Raw genomic sequence first — 19,978 nt, 5'->3', positions numbered from 1 at the left:
GATATCAATCACTCTACTAGCTGGTTTTGTTTCAACTTGATGCAAGCTAGAGTCATTAGAGAGTAGCCTCAGTTGAGGGACTGCCTCCATGAGATTCAACTGTAAAGCATTTTCTCAACCACAGAATGATGGGGGAGGGCCCAGCTGACTTCCATAAGAAAGCATGCTGAGCAAAAAAGGGAAAGCAAGCCAGGAGGAACCCCTCCAAGGCTTCAGCATCAGCTCCTGCCTTCAAGATCCTGTCCTGCTTGACTTCCTTTTCCAAATTCCTTCAATAATGAATAGCAATATGGAAGTGTAAGCCAAACAAGCCCCTTTCTCTCCTACTTGCTTTTTGGTCATAATGTTCTGTCACAGCTATAGAAAGCCTAAGATGACCCCTAATTAATAAAGTGCACCACAGGCATGTTCATGGGTCAATCTGGCTGGGAAATGTTCTCAACTGAGGCTCCCTCTTCCCAAACTTGACTCTAGTTTGTGTCAAGATGAGACAAAACTAGCTAGTATATGAGCTGTATATGTGACACCATACAGTGGTCTAGTATGTCCAAACTGAATAAAAATGGAAAGAGAAAAAGCCAGGTGAGCAGAGAGTTTTATTTGTTGGTCCACTAAGGAGTTTCATCATGAACTCCACCATGTGTTCCATCATTTCAAGATTACATTGTAAGATGCTATACTTACAAACCCATGAGCAAAACAAACACTTCCTTCATAAAATTGCATTTAGTCAGGTTTTTGGTCAGAGCAATGAAGAAGAGCCATCTAGAGAAAGTGACTTTCTTGGTGAAGCTTCAGAATGTATCTTGTAAAATGACTTTTAAATTGTTTTAGAGGCTGTGAAATTACTGGAAGATAGCTTTTTGCCACACTAGTCTTCCAGTTCTGGTGGGACTTGGTATTCCTATGCTAACTCTTCCAACCTTGCAGCTGGAGTCTGATTTGCAGCCCTTTAATGATGTAAACTTCATAGAGGAGAATTTCCCATATACAGATCCTTAAAATCAATCTCTCGAAGCTCTGAGAGAGAATACCGCTCCCATCTGCATGTAGGGAAGATGTCACCTAGCCTCATATTATAAGTAAGAAAATCACAAATCTTGGACTCTAAGCATAGTTTATTTGATTCCAAAACTGTTATTTCATCCATAGCTCTGCTCCCTGCTACATTCATGGGTTTCAAAGACTTTGATGATGAGAATAATAACAACTCTGAGGATTGTAATTATTATAAATTATCTTTTCAACAATTTTATTCGAAATTGGAGGAAAAGCAAACGTGCAAAAATAAAATTTGCATATACATAGCAAACCACTGCCCAAAGAAATTCAGCGGTAAACACATTATTCACACATTGTTGTTAACAAGATTTTTAATTAACACTCAGGAAAAAAAAAAAACCCGAGGGGGGAGGGGTCTGAAGAGAACACATCATCCCATCTGGATTTTCTGTGAGAAGGATGGGACTTTCAAAAATGCAAATTTCTCTAACTGTTGTTTACAATTAATACCACACTGCTGACTCCCCTGACTAAGACCCTGATGAGGTGTTCAAGGAAGAACGCCTTTCTCATGAGAACAGTAGACTTGCTGGATGAAAAAGATAACACTCCATGAATTCATCAGGTTCTCCTACAACTGTGCTCTCAAGAGCAGCCCATAAGCTGCATGGCTTCATCCCAGAAAGCTAGCTGGGGCAATATGAGATATCATAAGAAAATGTCACGAGAAATGACAGAGTCTCATAGAGAAAAGCTGGAATCACCTGGGGTGTGCTCACTTTGATGGAAGCCACTTACTATACAACCCCCAAACAACAAGTGTTTATTTTATATAGCACAAGAAAAAGAGTGTCTTAGTTACTGCTCTATTGCTGTGAGGAGACACCATGACCAAGGCAACTTATAGAAGAAGGTATTTTATTGAGAATTTGCTTACAGTTTCAGAGGGTGAGTCCATGACTATCAGGGCAGGAAACATGAAAACAGGCAGGTAGGCACTGTAGAAGCAGTTGAGAGTTTATATCTGATTCACAAGCACTAGGCAGAGAGAGATTCTACTTGGAAATGGTGGGGGCTTCTTAAACCTCAAAGACCACCTCCAGTAACACACCTCCTCCAAGTCTACACCTCCTAATCCTTCCCAAACAGATTCGCCAACTGGGTGGGGGGGGGGGGCATTCAACTGTATGATTGTACAGGGGTCATTCTCATTCAAACCACCACTGAGGGGTTAGCTTGTCTGAGTGGGAAGTCTTCATAGGGGAACAGTCTTAAGTTGTAAATATGCAGCAGGAGGAAGCCATGGTTCTGGTGGGTGCTAACTCTACACTGGCATTAACTAAAGAGCAATCAGTTGTCAATACTGGTACTCGGGAGAGTGGAAGGCTTTGCCATTTCTCCAAACCTGACCCATGGAAGCTTTATCATTTGCAGAGGTCTGAGGCATTGGGGTCCTTGACGTGGTGTGCCCATATCAACAATATAAATTCCCAGTCATCTTTTCTTAAGTTTCTATAAGAAGGCTTCCCAAGAAAACAGTTTAGAAAAAAAGGGGGAGGGTGACATTTCAAATACTTCCTTTACAAATGAGCATTTCGGCCTTCCTTGCTCGTCTTCTTGGAGACAGACCTCCCCTGGATTCACTTGCTGCCCTTGCATGGTGGCTCCTTCATGGTGCCGTGCTTTCCCATTGAGTTCAATTCCTTTTCGCCGTCAATGTCTCTTCGAGTGCCTGTTGATGTTCATATTTTAGATTATAAGCCAGCAAGGAAACATGGTCCTTCTTGGGATTTATTTTATGTGCTGGGCTCTTGGCTACAGATTGTATTATCCCACCATATACATGCCCATCTAATCCAAACCTCAATAATAAGCTTCCTTCCACCATCAGTTCACCTTAGAAATTTCTGTGCTCTTTTCTTTTCTTTTCTTTTCTTTTCTTTTCTTTTCTTTTCTTTTCTTTTCTTTTCTTTTCTTTTCTTTTCTTTTCTTTTCTTTTCCGAGACAGGGTTTCTCTGTATAGCCCTGGCTGTCCTGGAACTCACACTGTAGACCAGGCTGGCCTCGAACTCAGAAATCTGCCTGCCTCCTCCTGAGTGCTGGGATTAAAGGCATGCACCACCACGCCCCCCCCCCCCATTTTTAAATTTTAAGACAGCATCTTGGGGGTATATTTCTGTAAAGAGATACCATGACTACAGCAGCTTTTAATTGGGACTGGCTTACAATTTAGTCCCTAGTCGTCAAGGCAGGGAACATGGTAACATGCAGACAGACAGAGCTCTATGTCCAGATCCACAGGCAACAGGAAGAGAATGAGACACACTAGGCCTGGCTTGAGCATTTGAGAAACCCACCCCCAGTGACACATTTGCCTTAAGAATGACAAAGCTACTTCAACAAAGCCACACCTCCCAATAGCACTACTCCTTATGAGCTTATGGGGACTTTTCATTCAAACTACCATAGTATACTGCCCAGACAAATTCACCACCTGCTTCAGCCTCTAGTGTAATTAGATTACTAGATTGCAAGTATGTGACAATAACTTCCAAATAGTGGGCAGTTGGAATTTGTTTCATTTATTTAATGCAACTATAAGCCATGTATAGATGGATCATTGCTGCATCATTTGAGTGGAGATAAGATACATAGTGTACGTAATGAGTTCAATACCAGAGTGTCTCAAAAAATAAACAAACAAACAAAACCACACACACACAAACACAACTGTAAAGTATCAAGACAATTGTTTTTTCTTTCTAACAAGAGAAAAGTAGGTTTAACTGAATATATGGGCCTGGGAACAGCACAAAAATATGAGACTCCCAGAATTAATTACATGTCTATGTCCAAAGTTTGTTTTCTGTTGTCCCAACAAAATTTAAAACCAACTTGGGAGGAAAGTGTTTATTTCACTAACTGGCTTACAGTCCATCACTGAAGAACTCAAGCAGAACCTGAAGCCAGGAGCTGAAGCAGAGACCATGGAGGAGGAACATAGTTTACTGGCTTGTTCTTAGGGCTGTGTTCAACTACTGTTCTTACAGAGCTCAGGCAACCAGGATAGGTTGATTGCTACTACATCAATCAGCAATCAAAAAAATATCTGCAGATATGCCCACAGACCAACCTGATGGAGCCAGTCCCTCAGCTGACATCTCTGCTTCTCAGCTATGTCAAGGGACAAACAAGATGTGAAGAATTCTCACCTTGGTGTGATGGTGACCTGATAGGTGATAATTTCCAAGGAGATTTACTTGTTTCTATGAGTTCTGATTCAGTACCAATGGGAATCAATCTCAGCTTCATGTTGCTGTCTTCTTTATGCATAGACACCCACTGTAATAAGAATTATGTTACTATCTTTATAACATCACAAAACCCACTTTAATGTTCCATTAAATATGCTCAAATTTGCTAAATACTCGGTAATGATGGACTCTCAGTAGAGAATTAAGCTACAATTATTGCCTAAACTAGATACTTGCATAATGTGAAATAATTTTTACCCTACACCCACCAAATTGAATGAATCCTTCAATTTTTCTAGTAAATGGAAGATAAAATGAAAATGATTTTCAAAAACTGTGACATTTCAAGTATAACAGTTCTTTCTTCAGTCATTATTGGAGATTCCTAAAACATTACTTTTTTAAAAATGTAAATACTGTGGATGAAAATTTGCAGGGTTTCTGGTCTTCTGTTTTTCCCCTCTGGCTAAAGAACAGGAATTCACATTCAGGGGAAATTGCTATGTATTTTTATTTAACTATATAGTCACTGTATAGTTTAAGCTCAAAGCCCTCAGGACATTTAGAAACAGGCAACAGCAGCAGAGAAAGCTGCTAAGGGAACTGTTAGCATGAGAAACACCACAATGAAGATGGGAAAAATTCTCTGACCCAGAAGGAAAACTAGAATCAATAACAAACTGATGTCGTTTTGATGTGAAATGCAACTGATGCAACTGTTGCTGTGGTAAAGACAAGCAAGCCAAGAGTTCAAAGGTCGAAAGTTCAAAGTCAAGGCTCTGTTCTGAAAAGCTGCACCTTCTTCAAAGAAAGGGGAGACAAGCTGACAGAGATCTATCTGGCTTCCTTCAGGGGTTTCAGAATTTCAGTTAGGAACTACCTTGAAAGAGTTCTTCTATCTTCATTTTATAAAATCTATCAATACGAAAGTCTTGTAATTATAGGTTTTGGCTGAAGGGAAACTTAAATCAATTACAGGCAAGAATTAGAGCTTATAGGTCAGTGACCCAGACAATCTGTATCAGTGGAGTCTGTGGGATCTTAAAAGCCTTGGAAAACACACAAGGTGGATGACTTCAGAAGCAAAACAAGAAAGATACCTATAAACACAGTTTTCTGGAGAGAGAAAAGATGACCTAGGAAGTAATTTAGGCAGTAAGCATCATGAATTTTGACTTCAGTTTTATTCCAAAGATGCTAGAGAATGCCAGAAATGTTTTAAGAAAGAAAACCATGATTCAACATGGTCTCTTTGTGAGGTCTCTTGAAGACAAAGAAATCATACTGTGAGGATTGCAGTCTCTTCTTTTTTTGTTATTTTGTTTTGTTTTGTTTTTTTGTTTGTTTGTTGTTGTTTTGTTTTTGTTTTGTTTTGTTTTTTGAGACAGGGTTTCTTTGTATATCCCTGGCTGTCCTGGAACTCACTTTGTAGACCAGGCTGGCCTAGAACTCCGAAATCTGCCTGCCTCTGCCTCCCGAATGCTAGGATTAAAGGCGTGTGCCACCACACCCGGGTCTCTTCCTTGACGTTCAATTATTTTTTATAGTTGTAAACCTCAATCAATGCACTTTCAAAGGGATTCTTGTCATACATACAGGAATCCATGTTTTAGACACTAAGGACATGACGTCAAGAGGAAGGAAATAGACAGAAACATCTACAGAGTAACCAAATTATCTGTTGAGCACATGGAAGTCAGTGTATTCTAGGTTACTTTTTTTGTTGTTGCTGTGACAGAATACTCTGATTAAAATAAGTTAGGGAGGAAAGGATCATTTTGACTTAACACTTTTAGGCCACAGTCCATCAAGAAAAGCCAGTGACAAGCAGGACATCATGCAGGAACAATAGAGCAATGCTGCTTACTGGCTCACTGGAAGACCCATGCTTTGCTTAGCTAGCTTTCGTAAATAGTGGAAGACCACCTGCCTAGGGAATGGTACCACCCATAGTGGGCTGGACCCTCCTATATCAATTAACAATAAACACAGTGTTCCATAGGCCATTTCCTCAAATGAGACTTCCTTTTCAGATAATTCCCGTATATGTCAAGTGAACAATTAAAGCTAAGAAGGATGGTTTTCAACCAATTGTTTTATAATAATGTCTAGCACAATACTTGAGTCAATGAAAAGTACACCGAACAAGGGAAACTTGCTAAGATTCTGATTAGTGGAAGATTAATTTTTAAAAATGGAGGTAGATATCATTATGAAGCTTACTTTGATCTAGGACTGGCAAGTTATGAATATATAATCCTCCTCCCTAATCCTCCCTGGGATTACAAGATTGGACCACTACTACTAACTGTTAAATGTTTTTTTTTTCTTATTTTAATTGGGTTAGAGATGTAGTTCACTGGTATAAAGTACTTGCTAGAATGTACAAGGTCCTAGGTTTGAGCCCTTCCTCCCTTATGTGGGGGTAAAGAACATTTATTTATTGTAACAAACATGTCTTTTTAAAAATGACATTATAAATCAAAATCATCAGAAAATGTTTGATATATTGTTATACTTTAGTTTCTAGAGCCATTAGCAACTTAAATACCCAATTTTAGTCACGTATCTAGTCACTTATAGCTTACTTTTTGTTTTAAAGACTTACTCATTTTTATTTTATGTGTATGAGTGTTCTTGCACATGCCCGGTGCATGTGGAGAGCAGAGGAGGATGTCAGATCCCCTGGAACTGGAGTTAGAGATAGTCATGAGCCACCATGTGGGTGCTGGGAACTAAACCTGCACCCTCTGCTAAAAAAGCAAGGGTTCTTAACCTCCAAGCCATCCCTCCAGCCCTTAACTTCCCTTTTAACATCTGAAAGTATTTAAACTTTAAAATAACACTGACAAACTACCCTCTTCCTGCTGAAGAGCCAACTTGGTTGTTGTTGTTGCTGTTGTTGTTGTTTTTATCTTATGAAATCTGTTCCTTGAATTTTGGCTAGCCAGCTCGGAGTACGCTCTAACAATGGGAAAGAAATCTAGGAAACTCAGTGAGATGAGGAACCTGATCCTTTCAGGAAAAGTGGAGATTGCTCATCAGTATTCAACCTCCTGTTTTCTAGGAAAACAAATCGAAAGGGAAACTGTGCCTGCTCTCCCTTTCCAGTCATTTGTCCCAAGGGCACACAGGGAATGTTTCCAACCTGTTCCAAGAAGGTCAGTATAGCATATTCTAAGAGATGCTACTGTGACTGGGATTTGATTCAGAATTTCTATAAAGTAAGCTCACTCTCTGAGTCCAGCATTCTGGCCACTGAGGCAGGAGGATCACTGAGCATTAAGGCCAATGAGTTTTACAGGAGTTTGCCTAGACAGTGAGTCACTTTACCCTACCACCAAGGGCAGCGGGGGTGGGAGGGAAGGGAAAGTCCCAGAGTTTTCTGGAGAAATGTTTAAAATTTTTCTTTGGGCTTTGTTCCCACTGGTCTAAAATCCACCCTATTTGTCTATCATCTTTTCTGATATAAAATAAAATTGCAGTGACATGGGCTGTTCATATGGTACACTGCAGCAAACCCTAAAATTAGAGAGGTGCAAGTTTCACACCTGTTTGAAAGCCTAATAAAGTTCCTACTGTGTGCTTTTACTTTTTTACTGTGTTATAGTACAATTACTTGAGCTCTTATAAGTTCTTTTTTTTTTTACAATTTTTTATTAGATATTTTCTTCATTTACAATTTAAATGCTATCCCAAAAGTCCCTTATACCCTCCCCTGACCCTGCTCTCCAACACACCCACTCCCGCTACTTGGCCCTGGCGTTCCCCTGTATTGGGGCATATAATCTTTGTAAGACCAAGGGTCTCTCCCCAAAATGATGGCTGATTAGGCCATCTTCTGCTACATATGCAGCTAGAAACATGAGCTCGGGGGTACTGGTTAGTTCATATTGCTGTTCCTCCTATAGGGTTGCAGACCCCTTCAGCTCCTTGGGAACTTTCTGTAGCTCCTTCATTGGGGGCCATGTGTTCCATCCAATAGATGACTCTGAGCATCCACTTATTCTTATTGTATTTTCTTCTCTGACCTTGTTAATTACCAGTTCTGAATCTGTCCGCAAAATGAAATCTATAGTGTGCTGTACAATGGCATCAAACTTACGTGTCAATAAAAAACCCTATGACCTACAGGAAAGAGTAAAATAGAAGGTGGGACATCCAGTAGGCAGAAAGGATTCTGGGATAGAGCCAAGTCCCAGACAAAGAGGAAGATGGTCTCATGTAACTAAAGACCAGGTAAACAAGCATGTGGCAGAACTTAGAATTGAATAACAGGATAATTAAATTATAAACCAGTTGGGAAACATGCTTAGCTATGTGGCCTTGGTATCTATAAATAAATTTGAGTCTCAGAGTTGTTATTTCTGGGAGCTTGGAACCTAGAGGAAAAAAACACACTCTTACAGACAACTCCCCACTACAATGAAGATAATGGTCCAAATCCAGGGAGTTAAAGGTAAAAGGCAAGCTGAACACAGACTCTGGCAGTGATTGCTGAGCACATGTAAAATTATATGGAACTAGCCAAAGTTGAGCTGGGTAACAAACAGTAATGCCATTTTCATCTGTGTTTTATTATGTGCAACTTCTGTTCCTTGCTTGAGTAGGTTGGGCTTGACAGTCTTCAAGAGGCTTATAACAAGGACACTCTTACTCAATGAAAAGGCTGTATGCAACCCAACTGAGAACTGACTGGTTCTTTACAGTGCTCCAGTAAGCGCCTAGAAGTTTCAACACTGCACCTTCCCAGGCACTATTCTGCATCTGCTAAAACAAAACAAAACCTCAGATCTCTCTGGTCTCCTTAACTCTCAGCTCATGACGTCAAGAGAAAAGAGAAACCACCAGAAGGGAGTTTTTCCTCATTTTTCCACTAGCAAATTTCCCCCTTTTCCTTATTACTTCAATTGACCCAGCCTCTTTAAAAAGTCCATTAATTTCCTAGCCAGGTCTGTATTCCCAGCACGTAGGAAGTGAGGCAGAAAGATCAATAGTTAAAGGGATCCTTAGCCAAGAGTTCAAGAGTACTTGAAGTCCATTGAACAAGTCTCAACAAGGTATACATATATCATATTATATATGTATGCATATCTTCTCCCCCTCTTACCTTTCCAAGAATATCCTAACCCATTCTCCACTTTGCAGTCTGCATATTTGTGGTATACACAGATGTATGCCTGCATGTGCAAGTCAGAGGTTGACATTGGCTTCCTTGACTGGTCCCCATCTTACTTTTTTGAAACAGGGTTGCATGCTGAAACTGGAGATTATTGATTGGCTAGACAGACTAGCCAATGTGATTGGGAGATCCACCTTTCTCTCCCTTACTACTCCCGGCACACAGGTTAGAGATGTGTGCAGGGAATTTACATGAGCACTGGAGATCTGAACATGGTTTTTTCTTTCTGGGTTGGCACTGTACCAATTGAGCCATCTCAGCCCTGTCCACAGTTTTTCCCTCTCTTGTCTTTATAACATTTTCCTTTCGCCTGAAATCATTTCTAGCCCATCAAACATGCTCTAATATCTTTACTCAAGGCAGTAACAAAATTTGCTTTGTCTCTCTAAATTCTTTGCTCAGTCAAGCTTGCTTTATTTATTTATTTATTTATTTATTTATTTATTTATTTATTAAAAGTGTGTTCCCATTTACGCTCAACACTTCAAGCCCTAAACATGTGTCCTTTCTCAGCATGCTACAAAAACTGCTCTAGAAGTTTGGATATGGCAGTTTCTGCCTGTGAATCCAGCACTTGGAGCACAGAGGTAAGAAAATTGTTGAGAACACAAGGACAGTTTGGACTACATAGTGGGTTCGAGGACAGCCTGGATTAGAGTCAGGCTTCATTTGGAAAAAGAAAAATAAAAGCAATAATGTCTATAATGTCTTCAGTCTTTATTTTACTTGATTAGCCTCTAGCATTTGGCAAAATGAGCCGTTCCTCCTCAGTACCACATCTACCATGATTTCCCCGACTATACTCCTGATTTTACTTTTTACCCTACTACTTTAGAGTTTCTTTTCAGCCTTCTTCAGTCTCTCTTCTTCTGCTCATCCTTTTATAGCACAAGTTACACAGAGTGATTTTTTGGACCCTACCTGCCATCTGTTGCATATTCTTATGACCTGGATTTTAAAAACATTTGCACTTAGAATTCTTACTATTCCATACTTTTATAAACAAGTGCGTATGTAGTGGTGTATGCACTGGTGTGTGGAGGGCCCATGCCCATGTGCATAAATGTGAAGGTCAGAGGAGGTATCGGATATAGATGTTGGGCCTGGTTCTTCCTCCCAGCCCCATGATCCCAGAAATAAGACTCAGACTCAAAACATATTTACAAATACCTTGGCCATAATGCTATGTTCTTTTCTGATTAGATCATAACTAAACATAACTCATTTATTCTAATCTACATTCTGTCACATGGCTGGTTACCTGTGCTCAAGTACCATGTGTCCGTCTCTTCAAAATTTCCCAGGCAAATCTCCCACACCTGGCTCTATCCCAGAATTCTTTCTGCTTCCCAGATGTCCCACCACCTATTTCCTGCCTAAGCCATTGGCCATTGGCTTTTTAATTGACAGGTGGTGTATCCATACAATACACAAGATATTCTCTCTGCAATCAGGTGCCTATTACTCTCTCACTAAACCTAGAGCTAGACTGTCGGCCAATAAGGCTCAAAGATCTTCCCCCAGCACTGGGCTTGCTCACACACCTGGGCTGGCTTTTTACACAGGTGCTGTGGATTTGAACTCAGGTCCTCATGCTTGCATGGCAAGTGCTCTTCTGCCCTAAACTGACATTTTAAACCATCCTGACCTCTGATTTCTTCTGTGGTGCATCTTAGATGCATTGGTGGTAATCTGTATAGGAAGACCGTATACAGATTACTACATCATATTACATTAAATTTTTGTGTAGTGTATGCCAGGGGTGAGGGTCGGTCGGGGAACCTTTTCAAGAGTTGGTTCTATCTACACACCATCTGGGTCTTGGGATGATGGATTTAGGTTTTCAGACTTGAATGCAAGCACCTTTAGCTATGGTGCCACCAGGTCAGAATAAATGGGAGCACAGAGCTGGCAGTAATAGCACACCCCTGTTAGTCGCTAGCAGTTGAGAAATAGACCCTGTGAATCATGAGTTTTAGACTAGTCTGGGCTCCAAAGGGTTGGAGGTCAGCCTGTATTGCACAGTAAGACTCTGTACACTCATACACACCACATCCCTCCATAAACAGTGCAAATGGAGAATAAAAGTCTGTGTTCCCTTTTGAGTTGGCTATAGGCGCCTGCTTCCAATTTTTAATGTCCTTATGGGTTCTTTAATCTCACTTATATAAATGCATTTGGCGGGTGTTTCCCCGCCTCCCCCCCCCCCCAAACCCTTAACTCTACGGGGAGACCACCAAACTGTAGGGGAACTGCAGCAGGTAAAGACCAGCAGCTCCAATAGCTTGCTGGCATTCCTTAAGGTTCATAGCAAGAGTCAATCTCTTCCCTTTTCCCAGCCCCGCCCCGCTCTCCCATCCACCCGCCTCTTCCATTCTCGCCAGGCTTAGTGGGTGCCTGAGTCGGGGTGGGAGGGGAGGAAAGGGAGAGGGAGATTTCAGAGCTCCGCCCAAACCCGCCTCCCAACCCATTCTCCCGGGGACCGCCAGCTTTCCAACCACACTGGCAATGAGCTTTCTTATCCAAAGGAAATCACGTCTTCAGCTGCAAAGTAGGGACCGCGGGGGGGGGGGGGGGGGGACAGCCCGCGTGTTTACTCTCGTTGGCTCTCTCCCGCGCTGCTGCAGGGACGGATTGGCTCTCCCGCTCCCCTGACGCTCACGGGCTCCGCCCCGGAGCGGCCATCTGCTCCTCGTGGGTCCTGGGGTCTCCTCCTGACCCACTCCCTCCGCCCCTCCTCTCGCGCCCCTCCCCGCCCCCACTCCGCCGGGCTCCGCCCCTTCCCCCTCCCGGCGCCTGGGGCTCCGAATCTTCCCCGCGGTTGCCCCGGAGACGAGCCGATACCAGGCAAATAGGCATTGGAGAAAGAAAAGGGGGGAAAGCTGCACGACAGCCTGTTAACAAAGGAGCCACAAAAGCAGCCCCCGAATGTCTGGGAGAAAAAATCCGAAAGCGAACTAGCAATCATCCCAATTTAAAACCGGAGGGAGACGCAGAGGAAGGGGCAAGGTTCCCGTGGGGTGGGTGCACAGATTGCCTTTTGAGCCTTTGGGAATCTCCTGGATGGTGGTGTTGGACCAGCCCAGTTGACTTTTCAAGTTGGAACTGCTAATGAGGGATTCGTGTCCATCCTGGCGGCCGGGTTCTCGGGCCAGTCCAGCAGGCTTCCTTACGGGTGCTAACACGTTGGTTGGCAAGACGCGTTTCGACGAAATATTCCTTCCAGGCGCTCCGTGGAATATGACTTTGGGATTTAATAATGTATCTAAAGGTACTGGACAGGAGATGAAACTTCACGCAACGATGTTCTGCTCAGGGACTGTCAAACAGCACTTGAACAAAGGGTTATTGGCTTGAACCAACTGTCCTTTTCACTCAAAGTGTGACCTATTTCCCTACAATGAACAGAAAGTAACTGTTTGACAATTCCGAGCCAACACTAAGAGAAACGAGCCATTCCCTCGACTGCTTCTCGCCTCCATCGTTCACGTTGCAGTCATTAAATGCAAACGCCGAAAGATGTTTTGGATGTTTTCATGAGCGAGACTAGAGGAATATTTATTAAGTTGCATCCTCTATCCCCTCTCCCTTCCAGATACATTAAATCAACGCCTGGTCTTTCACACACTAAAAGCGTCTGGTACTTCGGTGGCAAGGGCTGTAGCGAACGAGAGAGATATCCTACACACCGCTGTAGAGCTTTGCCTTTAGCCTGGGTTAGACGTGGAGTCTCCAGGGATTTTCTTTCTGTCTCTCAACCTTGCAGGCGATTTCTTCTGAGACTAGGACTCGGTCTTTTAGGATTTCCTCGCTGTTGCCTCTCTTCCAGGAGCACACTTGATGCTGTGCACAGACAAGTTCAAAATGAGAGTCCCTCCGATGTTGGCAGCAGGCTAGGAAAACAACCCGTGTCGACGAGAGTAGCTGCCTCCCAACTGTAAATATGGATTCGTACACTCAAGGCTCGGTCTAGTTTTACCACAGAGGAAAATTAATGATGTCGTTTCTTACAGTGATAACATGCTAGCAAGTTTCGATCTTCTGAAAATGGTCCTCACAATGTTTTGTGGAAAAGTGATCGGTAATTGGAATAGTTGGAGAGACGCGATTTGAGGTGCTCCAAGGACCAATTTCAAAATATTTTATTTCACGCCTCTAGGAGAGAAAGGAACGAGCATGGCTTAGGCTGTTTGCTGTTTTTGCGTTTCCCACATCTGGCCTACAGACCTAATTCCAACTGGAGATCTTGCTAGATGAAATTCGATCTTCGTGGTTTAAATACCTTTCAGTGTGGGACGATTTAACAATTGCAGCAGTTTTTTTAAAAAAAGAAACACCCCCCCCCAAAAAAAAAAATCCTTGCGCACTATCTGTGAAACCCTTATGGAGTGCGGAGGGAAAAAATGCTGCTAGCACACAAATCCTACCCATTGTCTTTAACACTCGTATACACACTTATACACGTAAACACACGGGAAAGATGGGGGAGGGGAGAGAATGGCTAGAGACAGACGCGGATATAGACCGGCAAGAGTCAATGCGAGTCAAGTTAAAGCTTTCTCCGCCCCCATCCATAAGTACCCCCTCCCGCGTTAATTAATTCCAAACAAAGCAAGCCAATCAAGACATGCATTATTATTTTCAGGCCGAGGGAGACGAGAAGCACGTATTTTTTAATTGATTTATTTATTTGGAAGACATTAATTCTTGGTCTGAGGCTGATTTTCAAACCGTTTGCAAAGCGCGGCTCCATTGTTCGCCCGGAGCGCAGGCCCCGCCCCCTGCTTTGTGTGCGGCGCGCGGATTGGCCAGCGCGCGCGGGGGCCGCGTCAGCGCCCGCGAGCCCATTCATCTGTGCACTTGGGCGTTGGACCCCGCATCTTATTAGCAACCAGGGAGATTTCTCCATTTTCCTCTTGTCTACAGTGCGGCTACAAATCTGGGATTTTTTTTTATTACTTCTTTTTTTAAAAAAACTACACTTGGGCTCCTTTTTTGTGCTCGACTTTTCCACCTTTTTCCCTCCTTCCTGCGCTGCTGCTTTTTTGATCTCTTCGACTAAAAATTTTTTATCCGGAGTATTTAATCGGGTCTCTTCTGTCCTCCTCGCCACCCCCACCCCCTCCCTCCGGTGTGTGTGCCGCCGCCGCTGTTGCTGCTGCTGCTGCTCGCCCCGTCGTTACACCAACCGAAGGCTCTTTGTTTCCTCTCTTGGATCTGTTGAGTTTCTTTGTTGAAGAAGCCAGCATGGGTGCCCAGTTCTCCAAGACCGCAGCGAAGGGAGAAGCCACCGCCGAGAGGCCCGGGGAGGCGGCTGTGGCCTCGTCGCCTTCCAAAGCAAATGGGCAGGTAAATTCTACCTGTGGTTCTTGGCATTTCTTGGGTGTCTTTCTCTAATCTGGACGCCTCGTCTTCCCTCTGGTCGCGCCCGAGATGCATTCGAGGGAGGGGAGCCTAGCCAGATTCTAGTCTGAAAGTTGAATGGGTAATGATAGCCTAAATTGTCAATTTTTCATAGGAAGGGTACCCTCCACCCCCACCCCAAAGGAGTGGTTCCTAAGGATCCTGGCCAATTCTTGAGTAGACCGGAGGAAGAGTGATAAATCGTCTAAAATGGCGTGGTTTGGAGATTGGCTGAACGTGACTAGTTAGATGCACCCCCCCCCCAACGCCCCTCCAGGTTGCATTTGTATTTGGGGCCACAGTGGTGTTTGGGTGGCTCACGTATTTATTGTCGAGATTGGGTCGTCTTTGAGATTTCTGGTGTGGTTGTGTGTGTGCGCGCGCGTGTGTATGTGTGTGTAGGAAGGGGGGAGCCAACGCGGATGGCGGTGGAGAAAGGCAAGCTGAGAAGGCTTGTCTTATTGTATCCAGAGGCAGTATGCCTCGGGTTCTTGGAAAGGTGGCTGGTTAGAGCCGGACAGGCAGCTTTTCCAAGTGCCTTTGCGATGGCCCTTCCCCTCCCCCTTTGGTAGCTGTGTAATTACACACCCATATGACTTTTCAAATGGTATCCTGGTGTGGTGGGAATTCTCAGTGGGTTTTTGAAGACCCTTTCCTGCCTGCCAAGAAGGGAGCAGTTCTGGTGTTTTGGTCTGGACTGTTCGTGTGAGTGGCACCTTGGCCACCCTCGAGGATTGCCTCAGTGCTGCTGCGACCCAGGCAGAGAGCCATGGTTGGGTGGGCTCAAGAGGTCGGCCATGGGTGGCTGCTTTCCAAACAGCGAGCACCCACCACGCCTCTTTTCCTAGAGCCAAAAAAAAAAAAAAAAAAAAAAAAAAAAAAAAAGGCCTGCTCTAAACCTACCGGGGCAAGACGTGCTCTGTCAAGAGCCTTTAAACCCGTTAAAAATGCAAAAAGGAGCTGCCCGGGCGCACCCCAATTTGCAGAATGATGGGCGAAGGTGGGCGTGGAAGCGGAGGCCAGACTTCAGACATAATGGGTTTTCCCCAGCCCTGCTGGTTGCCGAGCCTCGGAGAGGCCGACCGGGGCAGCCACCTGAGCTTTGTTTGCGGACTCCCGGGCTGCGCGATCCCCAGCTCGGGGGCGCCTCGGCCTGCGGGCAGGGCCCGGCTAGGCAGGGTGGGGTGGCCCCGCCCCTGGGCGCCCTCCCGCCCGCGCCCCGCTGCGCTCCGCGCGGTGGAGGAGCAGCGCCCCCTGCCGGCGCCACCCGGGAACGCGCAGCCCCGGGAGCTCCCGTTGCTCGAGGCGGAGGGAAGGGAACCTGATGCAGGCCTCAGAATGTGGGCGACTTGTGTCCACTCCCCGGCCGCCGGGCACGGAAGCTTGCCCCGCGCGGGTCGGTCGCTCCGAGTGACGCCCCCGTCTTTTTCTTTCTGCCCCGCAGGAGAATGGCCACGTAAAAGTGAACGGGGACGCGTCTCCCGCCGCCGCCGAGCCGGGCGCCAAGGAGGAGCTGCAAGCCAACGGCAGCGCCCCGGCCGCCGACAAGGAGGAGCCCGCGAGCGGCAGTGCCGCGACCCCCGCCGCGGCCGAAAAGGATGAGGCTGCCGCGGCCACCGAGCCGGGCGCCGGCGCGGCCGACAAGGAGGCTGCGGAGGCCGAGCCCGCCGAGCCCAGCTCCCCGGCCGCCGAGGCCGAGGGCGCGTCCGCCTCCTCCACGTCGTCGCCCAAGGCGGAGGACGGGGCCGCGCCGTCGCCCAGCAGCGAGACCCCGAAAAAAAAAAAGAAGCGCTTTTCCTTCAAGAAGTCCTTCAAGCTGAGCGGCTTCTCCTTCAAGAAGAGCAAGAAGGAGTCGGGCGAGGGCGCTGAAGCAGAGGGAGCGACCGCGGAAGGCGCCAAGGACGAGGCTGCAGCCGCAGCGGGCGGCGAGGGGGCCGCGGCCCCCGGGGAGCAGGCAGGCGGGGCGGGCGCCGAGGGCGCGGCGGGCGGAGAGCCCCGGGAGGCCGAGGCGGCGGAGCCCGAGCAGCCGGAGCAGCCGGAGCAGCCCGCGGCGGAGGAGCCGCAGGCGGAGGAGCAGTCGGAGGCGGCGGGGGAGAAGGCGGAGGAGCCCGCGCCCGGCGCCACCGCGGGCGATGCGTCCTCCGCCGCAGGGCCTGAGCAGGAGGCGCCCGCTGCCACCGACGAGGCCGCGGCGTCCGCAGCCCCCGCCGCGTCGCCGGAGCCGCAGCCCGAGTGCAGTCCGGAGGCGCCCCCCGCGCCAACGGCCGAGTAAGCTCCAGAGCCCTCACGCAATTCAAGAACTTTTCCCCCCAGTTTGTTTGTTGGAGTGGTGCCAGGTACTGGTTTTGGAGAACTTGTCTACAACCAGGGATTGATTTTAAAGATTTTTTTTTAAATTTCACATTTTTTTTAAGCAGCAAATTTTTTGTTTTTTGTTTTTTTTAAGCCCCCTTCCCCACAGATCCCATCTCAGATAGTTGTTTCCACCATTCCGACAGGCCGAGGACGTGTTAGACAGCTTCCTCTGCCTTCTTTCTTTACTTTTACTTTTTTTTTTTTTTTTTGGCATCAGTATTAATGTTTTTTGCATACTTTGCATCTTTATTAAAAAAGTGTAAACTTTCTTTGTCAGATCTATAGACATACCCATATATGAAGGAGATGGGTGGGTCAAAAGGAATAACAAATGAAGTGATAGGGGCCACTATGGGAAATTGAAGCAGTGCATAACATTGCCAAGATAATATGCCACTAAAATGGTGGTGGGTGTAAAGGCTTAGGGTTCTTGTCCTTTCTTTCTTTCTTTCTTTCTTTCTTTCTTTCTTTCTTTCTTTTTTTTTTTAAAGAAAAATTATTACGATGTATTTTGTGAGGCAGGTTTACAACACTACACGTTTTGAATAAGAAGGAAAGAGAAAAAAATAAAAACACCAATACCCAGATTTAAAAAAAAAAAAAAAGATCATAGTCTTAGGAGTTCATGTAAACCATAGGAACTTCCTGCTTATCTCATGTTAGCTGTACCAGTCAGTGATTAAGTAGAACTACAAGTTGTATAGGCTTTATTGTTTATTGCTGGTTTATGACCTTAATAAAGTGTAATTATGTATTACCAGCAGGGTGTTTTTAACTGTGACTATTGTATAAAAACAAATCTTGATATCCTTCAGAAGCACATGAAGTTTGCAAGTCTCCACCCTGCCCATTTTTGTAAAACTGCAGTCATCTTGGACCTTTTAAACACAAAATTTTAAACTCAACCAAGCTGTGATACGTGGAATGGTTACTGTTTATACTGTGGTATGTTTTTTGATTACAGCAGACAATGCTTTCCTTTCCAGTTGTCTTTGAGAATAAAGGAGAAACAGATCTTCAGATGCAATGGTTTTGTGTAGCATCTCGTCTCTCGTGTTTTGTAAATACTGGAGGAGCTTTGACCAATTTGACATAGAGCTGGAATGTAACGTTGCTTACAAGCATTGCTATTCAACTCCTGCTTAAGGTGTTCTAATTTTCTGTGAGCACACTAAAAGCAAAAAAATAAATGTGAATAAAATGTACAAATTTGTTGTGTTTTTTTATGTTCTGAGGCTGACTTCTAGGTCTTAGATTAATTTTTTAGGAAGGCCTTGCATGCCATCAAAAGTACATTTGGCTGTGGTTTTTGATAAGAAGTTTTCAAGCTCAGAAATTCATAATCAGTGTCAAATTAAGTATGTAGGAAGATCTTATACTGTGTCAGTTGTTACCATTTACCTGCTTTTAGTTATAGCATGCGAGAATAAGTCCTTTAAGACAAAAGTGGCTTGACCCTAAGACTTTCAAATGTCTTATGAGACTATTTCATAAACTGTTTCCTTGTCATTGCAGGTCCAGAAAGTTACATTTTATAATCAGGAAGAATGTGGAGTTCAGACTGCACATAAGTCATGAAAAGATGGCCAAACCTGTTTAAATGTTGATGGTTTATGTAGTATAAGCCTTAGCGTTTGGCTCGTTTCCAAAGTGTTCTTGAACTGATATGCTATACTTCATGGACAGGTTTCTATAAGGAAGTAATGGTGTTGAATGGACTTATTGTCAGTTTGGGCCATTAGCATAGCTGCAAGCTTGGTTTTGTTTTTGTTTTTTAGTCAAAGTGTTAGCATCTTTTATTCAAATGAAAAGATAATCCTTTATATATTAACTCTTACTAGTTTACTTTCTGCTTATTTTCCATCTCATAACTGGATATTTTTACTTTACTGGACCCTAAACTGAATTCTTTTTATTTTTTACCATTGCTTTATTAAATGCAAAATAGTCTACCTGTTGTGCTCTTTTCTTGAGTAGAGTGCAGGGTGGAGTTCAGGGTAAAGTTGAACCACTCTGGTGGCACCTCAATATTACATCGTATTAAAAAAAGAGATAACAGCATTAGCCTTTCAATAATGTTCCTCTAATTGAAATAATAGATCAAAATTAATGGATACTTTTCTTTCTAAATATCCTCCCTGATAATAAAACCAAGTAACACTTGAAAGAATAAACTTGACCCTGAGTTTCTTGAGGTTTTGGAAGATTAAAGTCAAACCTGGTAACCAAAGGACTGAGTGGTGGGTCGTTCCCGCTTTAACCAACTTGTTTGAGAACCCCTAGTTGGCCAGATATGGTGCCTGGTATGTAGTAGGACTTAACTGAAATGGGTTTTAAAAAAATAACTCCTGAACTGAGTAGTTAAAAATACTGTGTAGAAAAGTATTCTATATTGCTAGGTTTGTTCTTTTAACAGCTGAGATTTATTAAGATGCATTATTTTGATTTTAATCACTGCCTAAAACACTTTGGGTGGTATTGATGGAGCGGTGGATTTTCCTCCAAGTGGCTAAATGCAATTTGACATACTTTTCATCCAAAGTTTTGTACATCCTGTTGTTTTCTAATGGAAAAAAAAATGTTAATATGGCTTTTTTGTACTACTAAAAATAGCTTTGAGATTAAGGAAAATAAATAACTCTTGTACAGTTGAGAATCGTGTTATTAAGTCTGTATTGGCAGTGTGTGCAGTGGCCTTTGCTGTGGTTATGAACACTCTGGATTATAAGAATCATTTGGTCCAATTCCTATTGCTTGTAAATAAAGTTTTACCAGTTGATAT

The 19,978-nt window shown here is 44.2% G+C and overlaps 1 protein-coding gene and 1 long non-coding RNA gene across 5 annotated transcripts; one reads left to right on the top strand and one right to left on the bottom strand.

Annotated features, from left to right (window-relative positions):
- Nucleotides 1-1,235: 1,235 nt before the first annotated feature.
- On the bottom strand, nucleotides 1,236-13,689 carry 5930403N24Rik (RIKEN cDNA 5930403N24 gene). 4 transcript variants are annotated; one of them, NR_166103.1, is made up of 4 exons: nucleotides 13,128-13,689; nucleotides 6,865-6,947; nucleotides 4,215-4,344; nucleotides 1,236-2,734 (listed from the first exon to the last, which is right to left on the bottom strand). It is a non-coding gene; the product is annotated as an RIKEN cDNA 5930403N24 gene (long non-coding RNA). The 4 variants fall into 4 exon arrangements; NR_166104.1 differs by lacking the exon at nucleotides 6,865-6,947 and having other exon boundaries at nucleotides 12,476-13,689; NR_166105.1 differs by lacking the exons at nucleotides 6,865-6,947; nucleotides 13,128-13,689 and adding an exon at nucleotides 12,036-12,151.
- A 605-nt stretch (nucleotides 13,690-14,294) lies between these two features.
- Marcks (myristoylated alanine rich protein kinase C substrate) lies at nucleotides 14,295-19,978 on the top strand. The gene is made up of 2 exons (NM_008538.2): nucleotides 14,295-14,787; nucleotides 16,286-19,978. The coding sequence occupies exons 1-2, from the start codon at nucleotides 14,686-14,688 to the stop codon at nucleotides 17,111-17,113; spliced, it is 930 nt and encodes a 309-aa protein (NP_032564.1). The 5' UTR covers nucleotides 14,295-14,685; the 3' UTR covers nucleotides 17,114-19,978.

The sequence above is a fragment of the Mus musculus genome, chromosome 10 (assembly GCF_000001635.26).
Source record: "Mus musculus strain C57BL/6J chromosome 10, GRCm38.p6 C57BL/6J".
Taxonomy (NCBI): Eukaryota; Metazoa; Chordata; class Mammalia; order Rodentia; family Muridae; genus Mus; species Mus musculus.
Note: the sequence above shows the minus strand (reverse complement) of the source record. Positions and strands in the feature narration are given on the sequence as shown.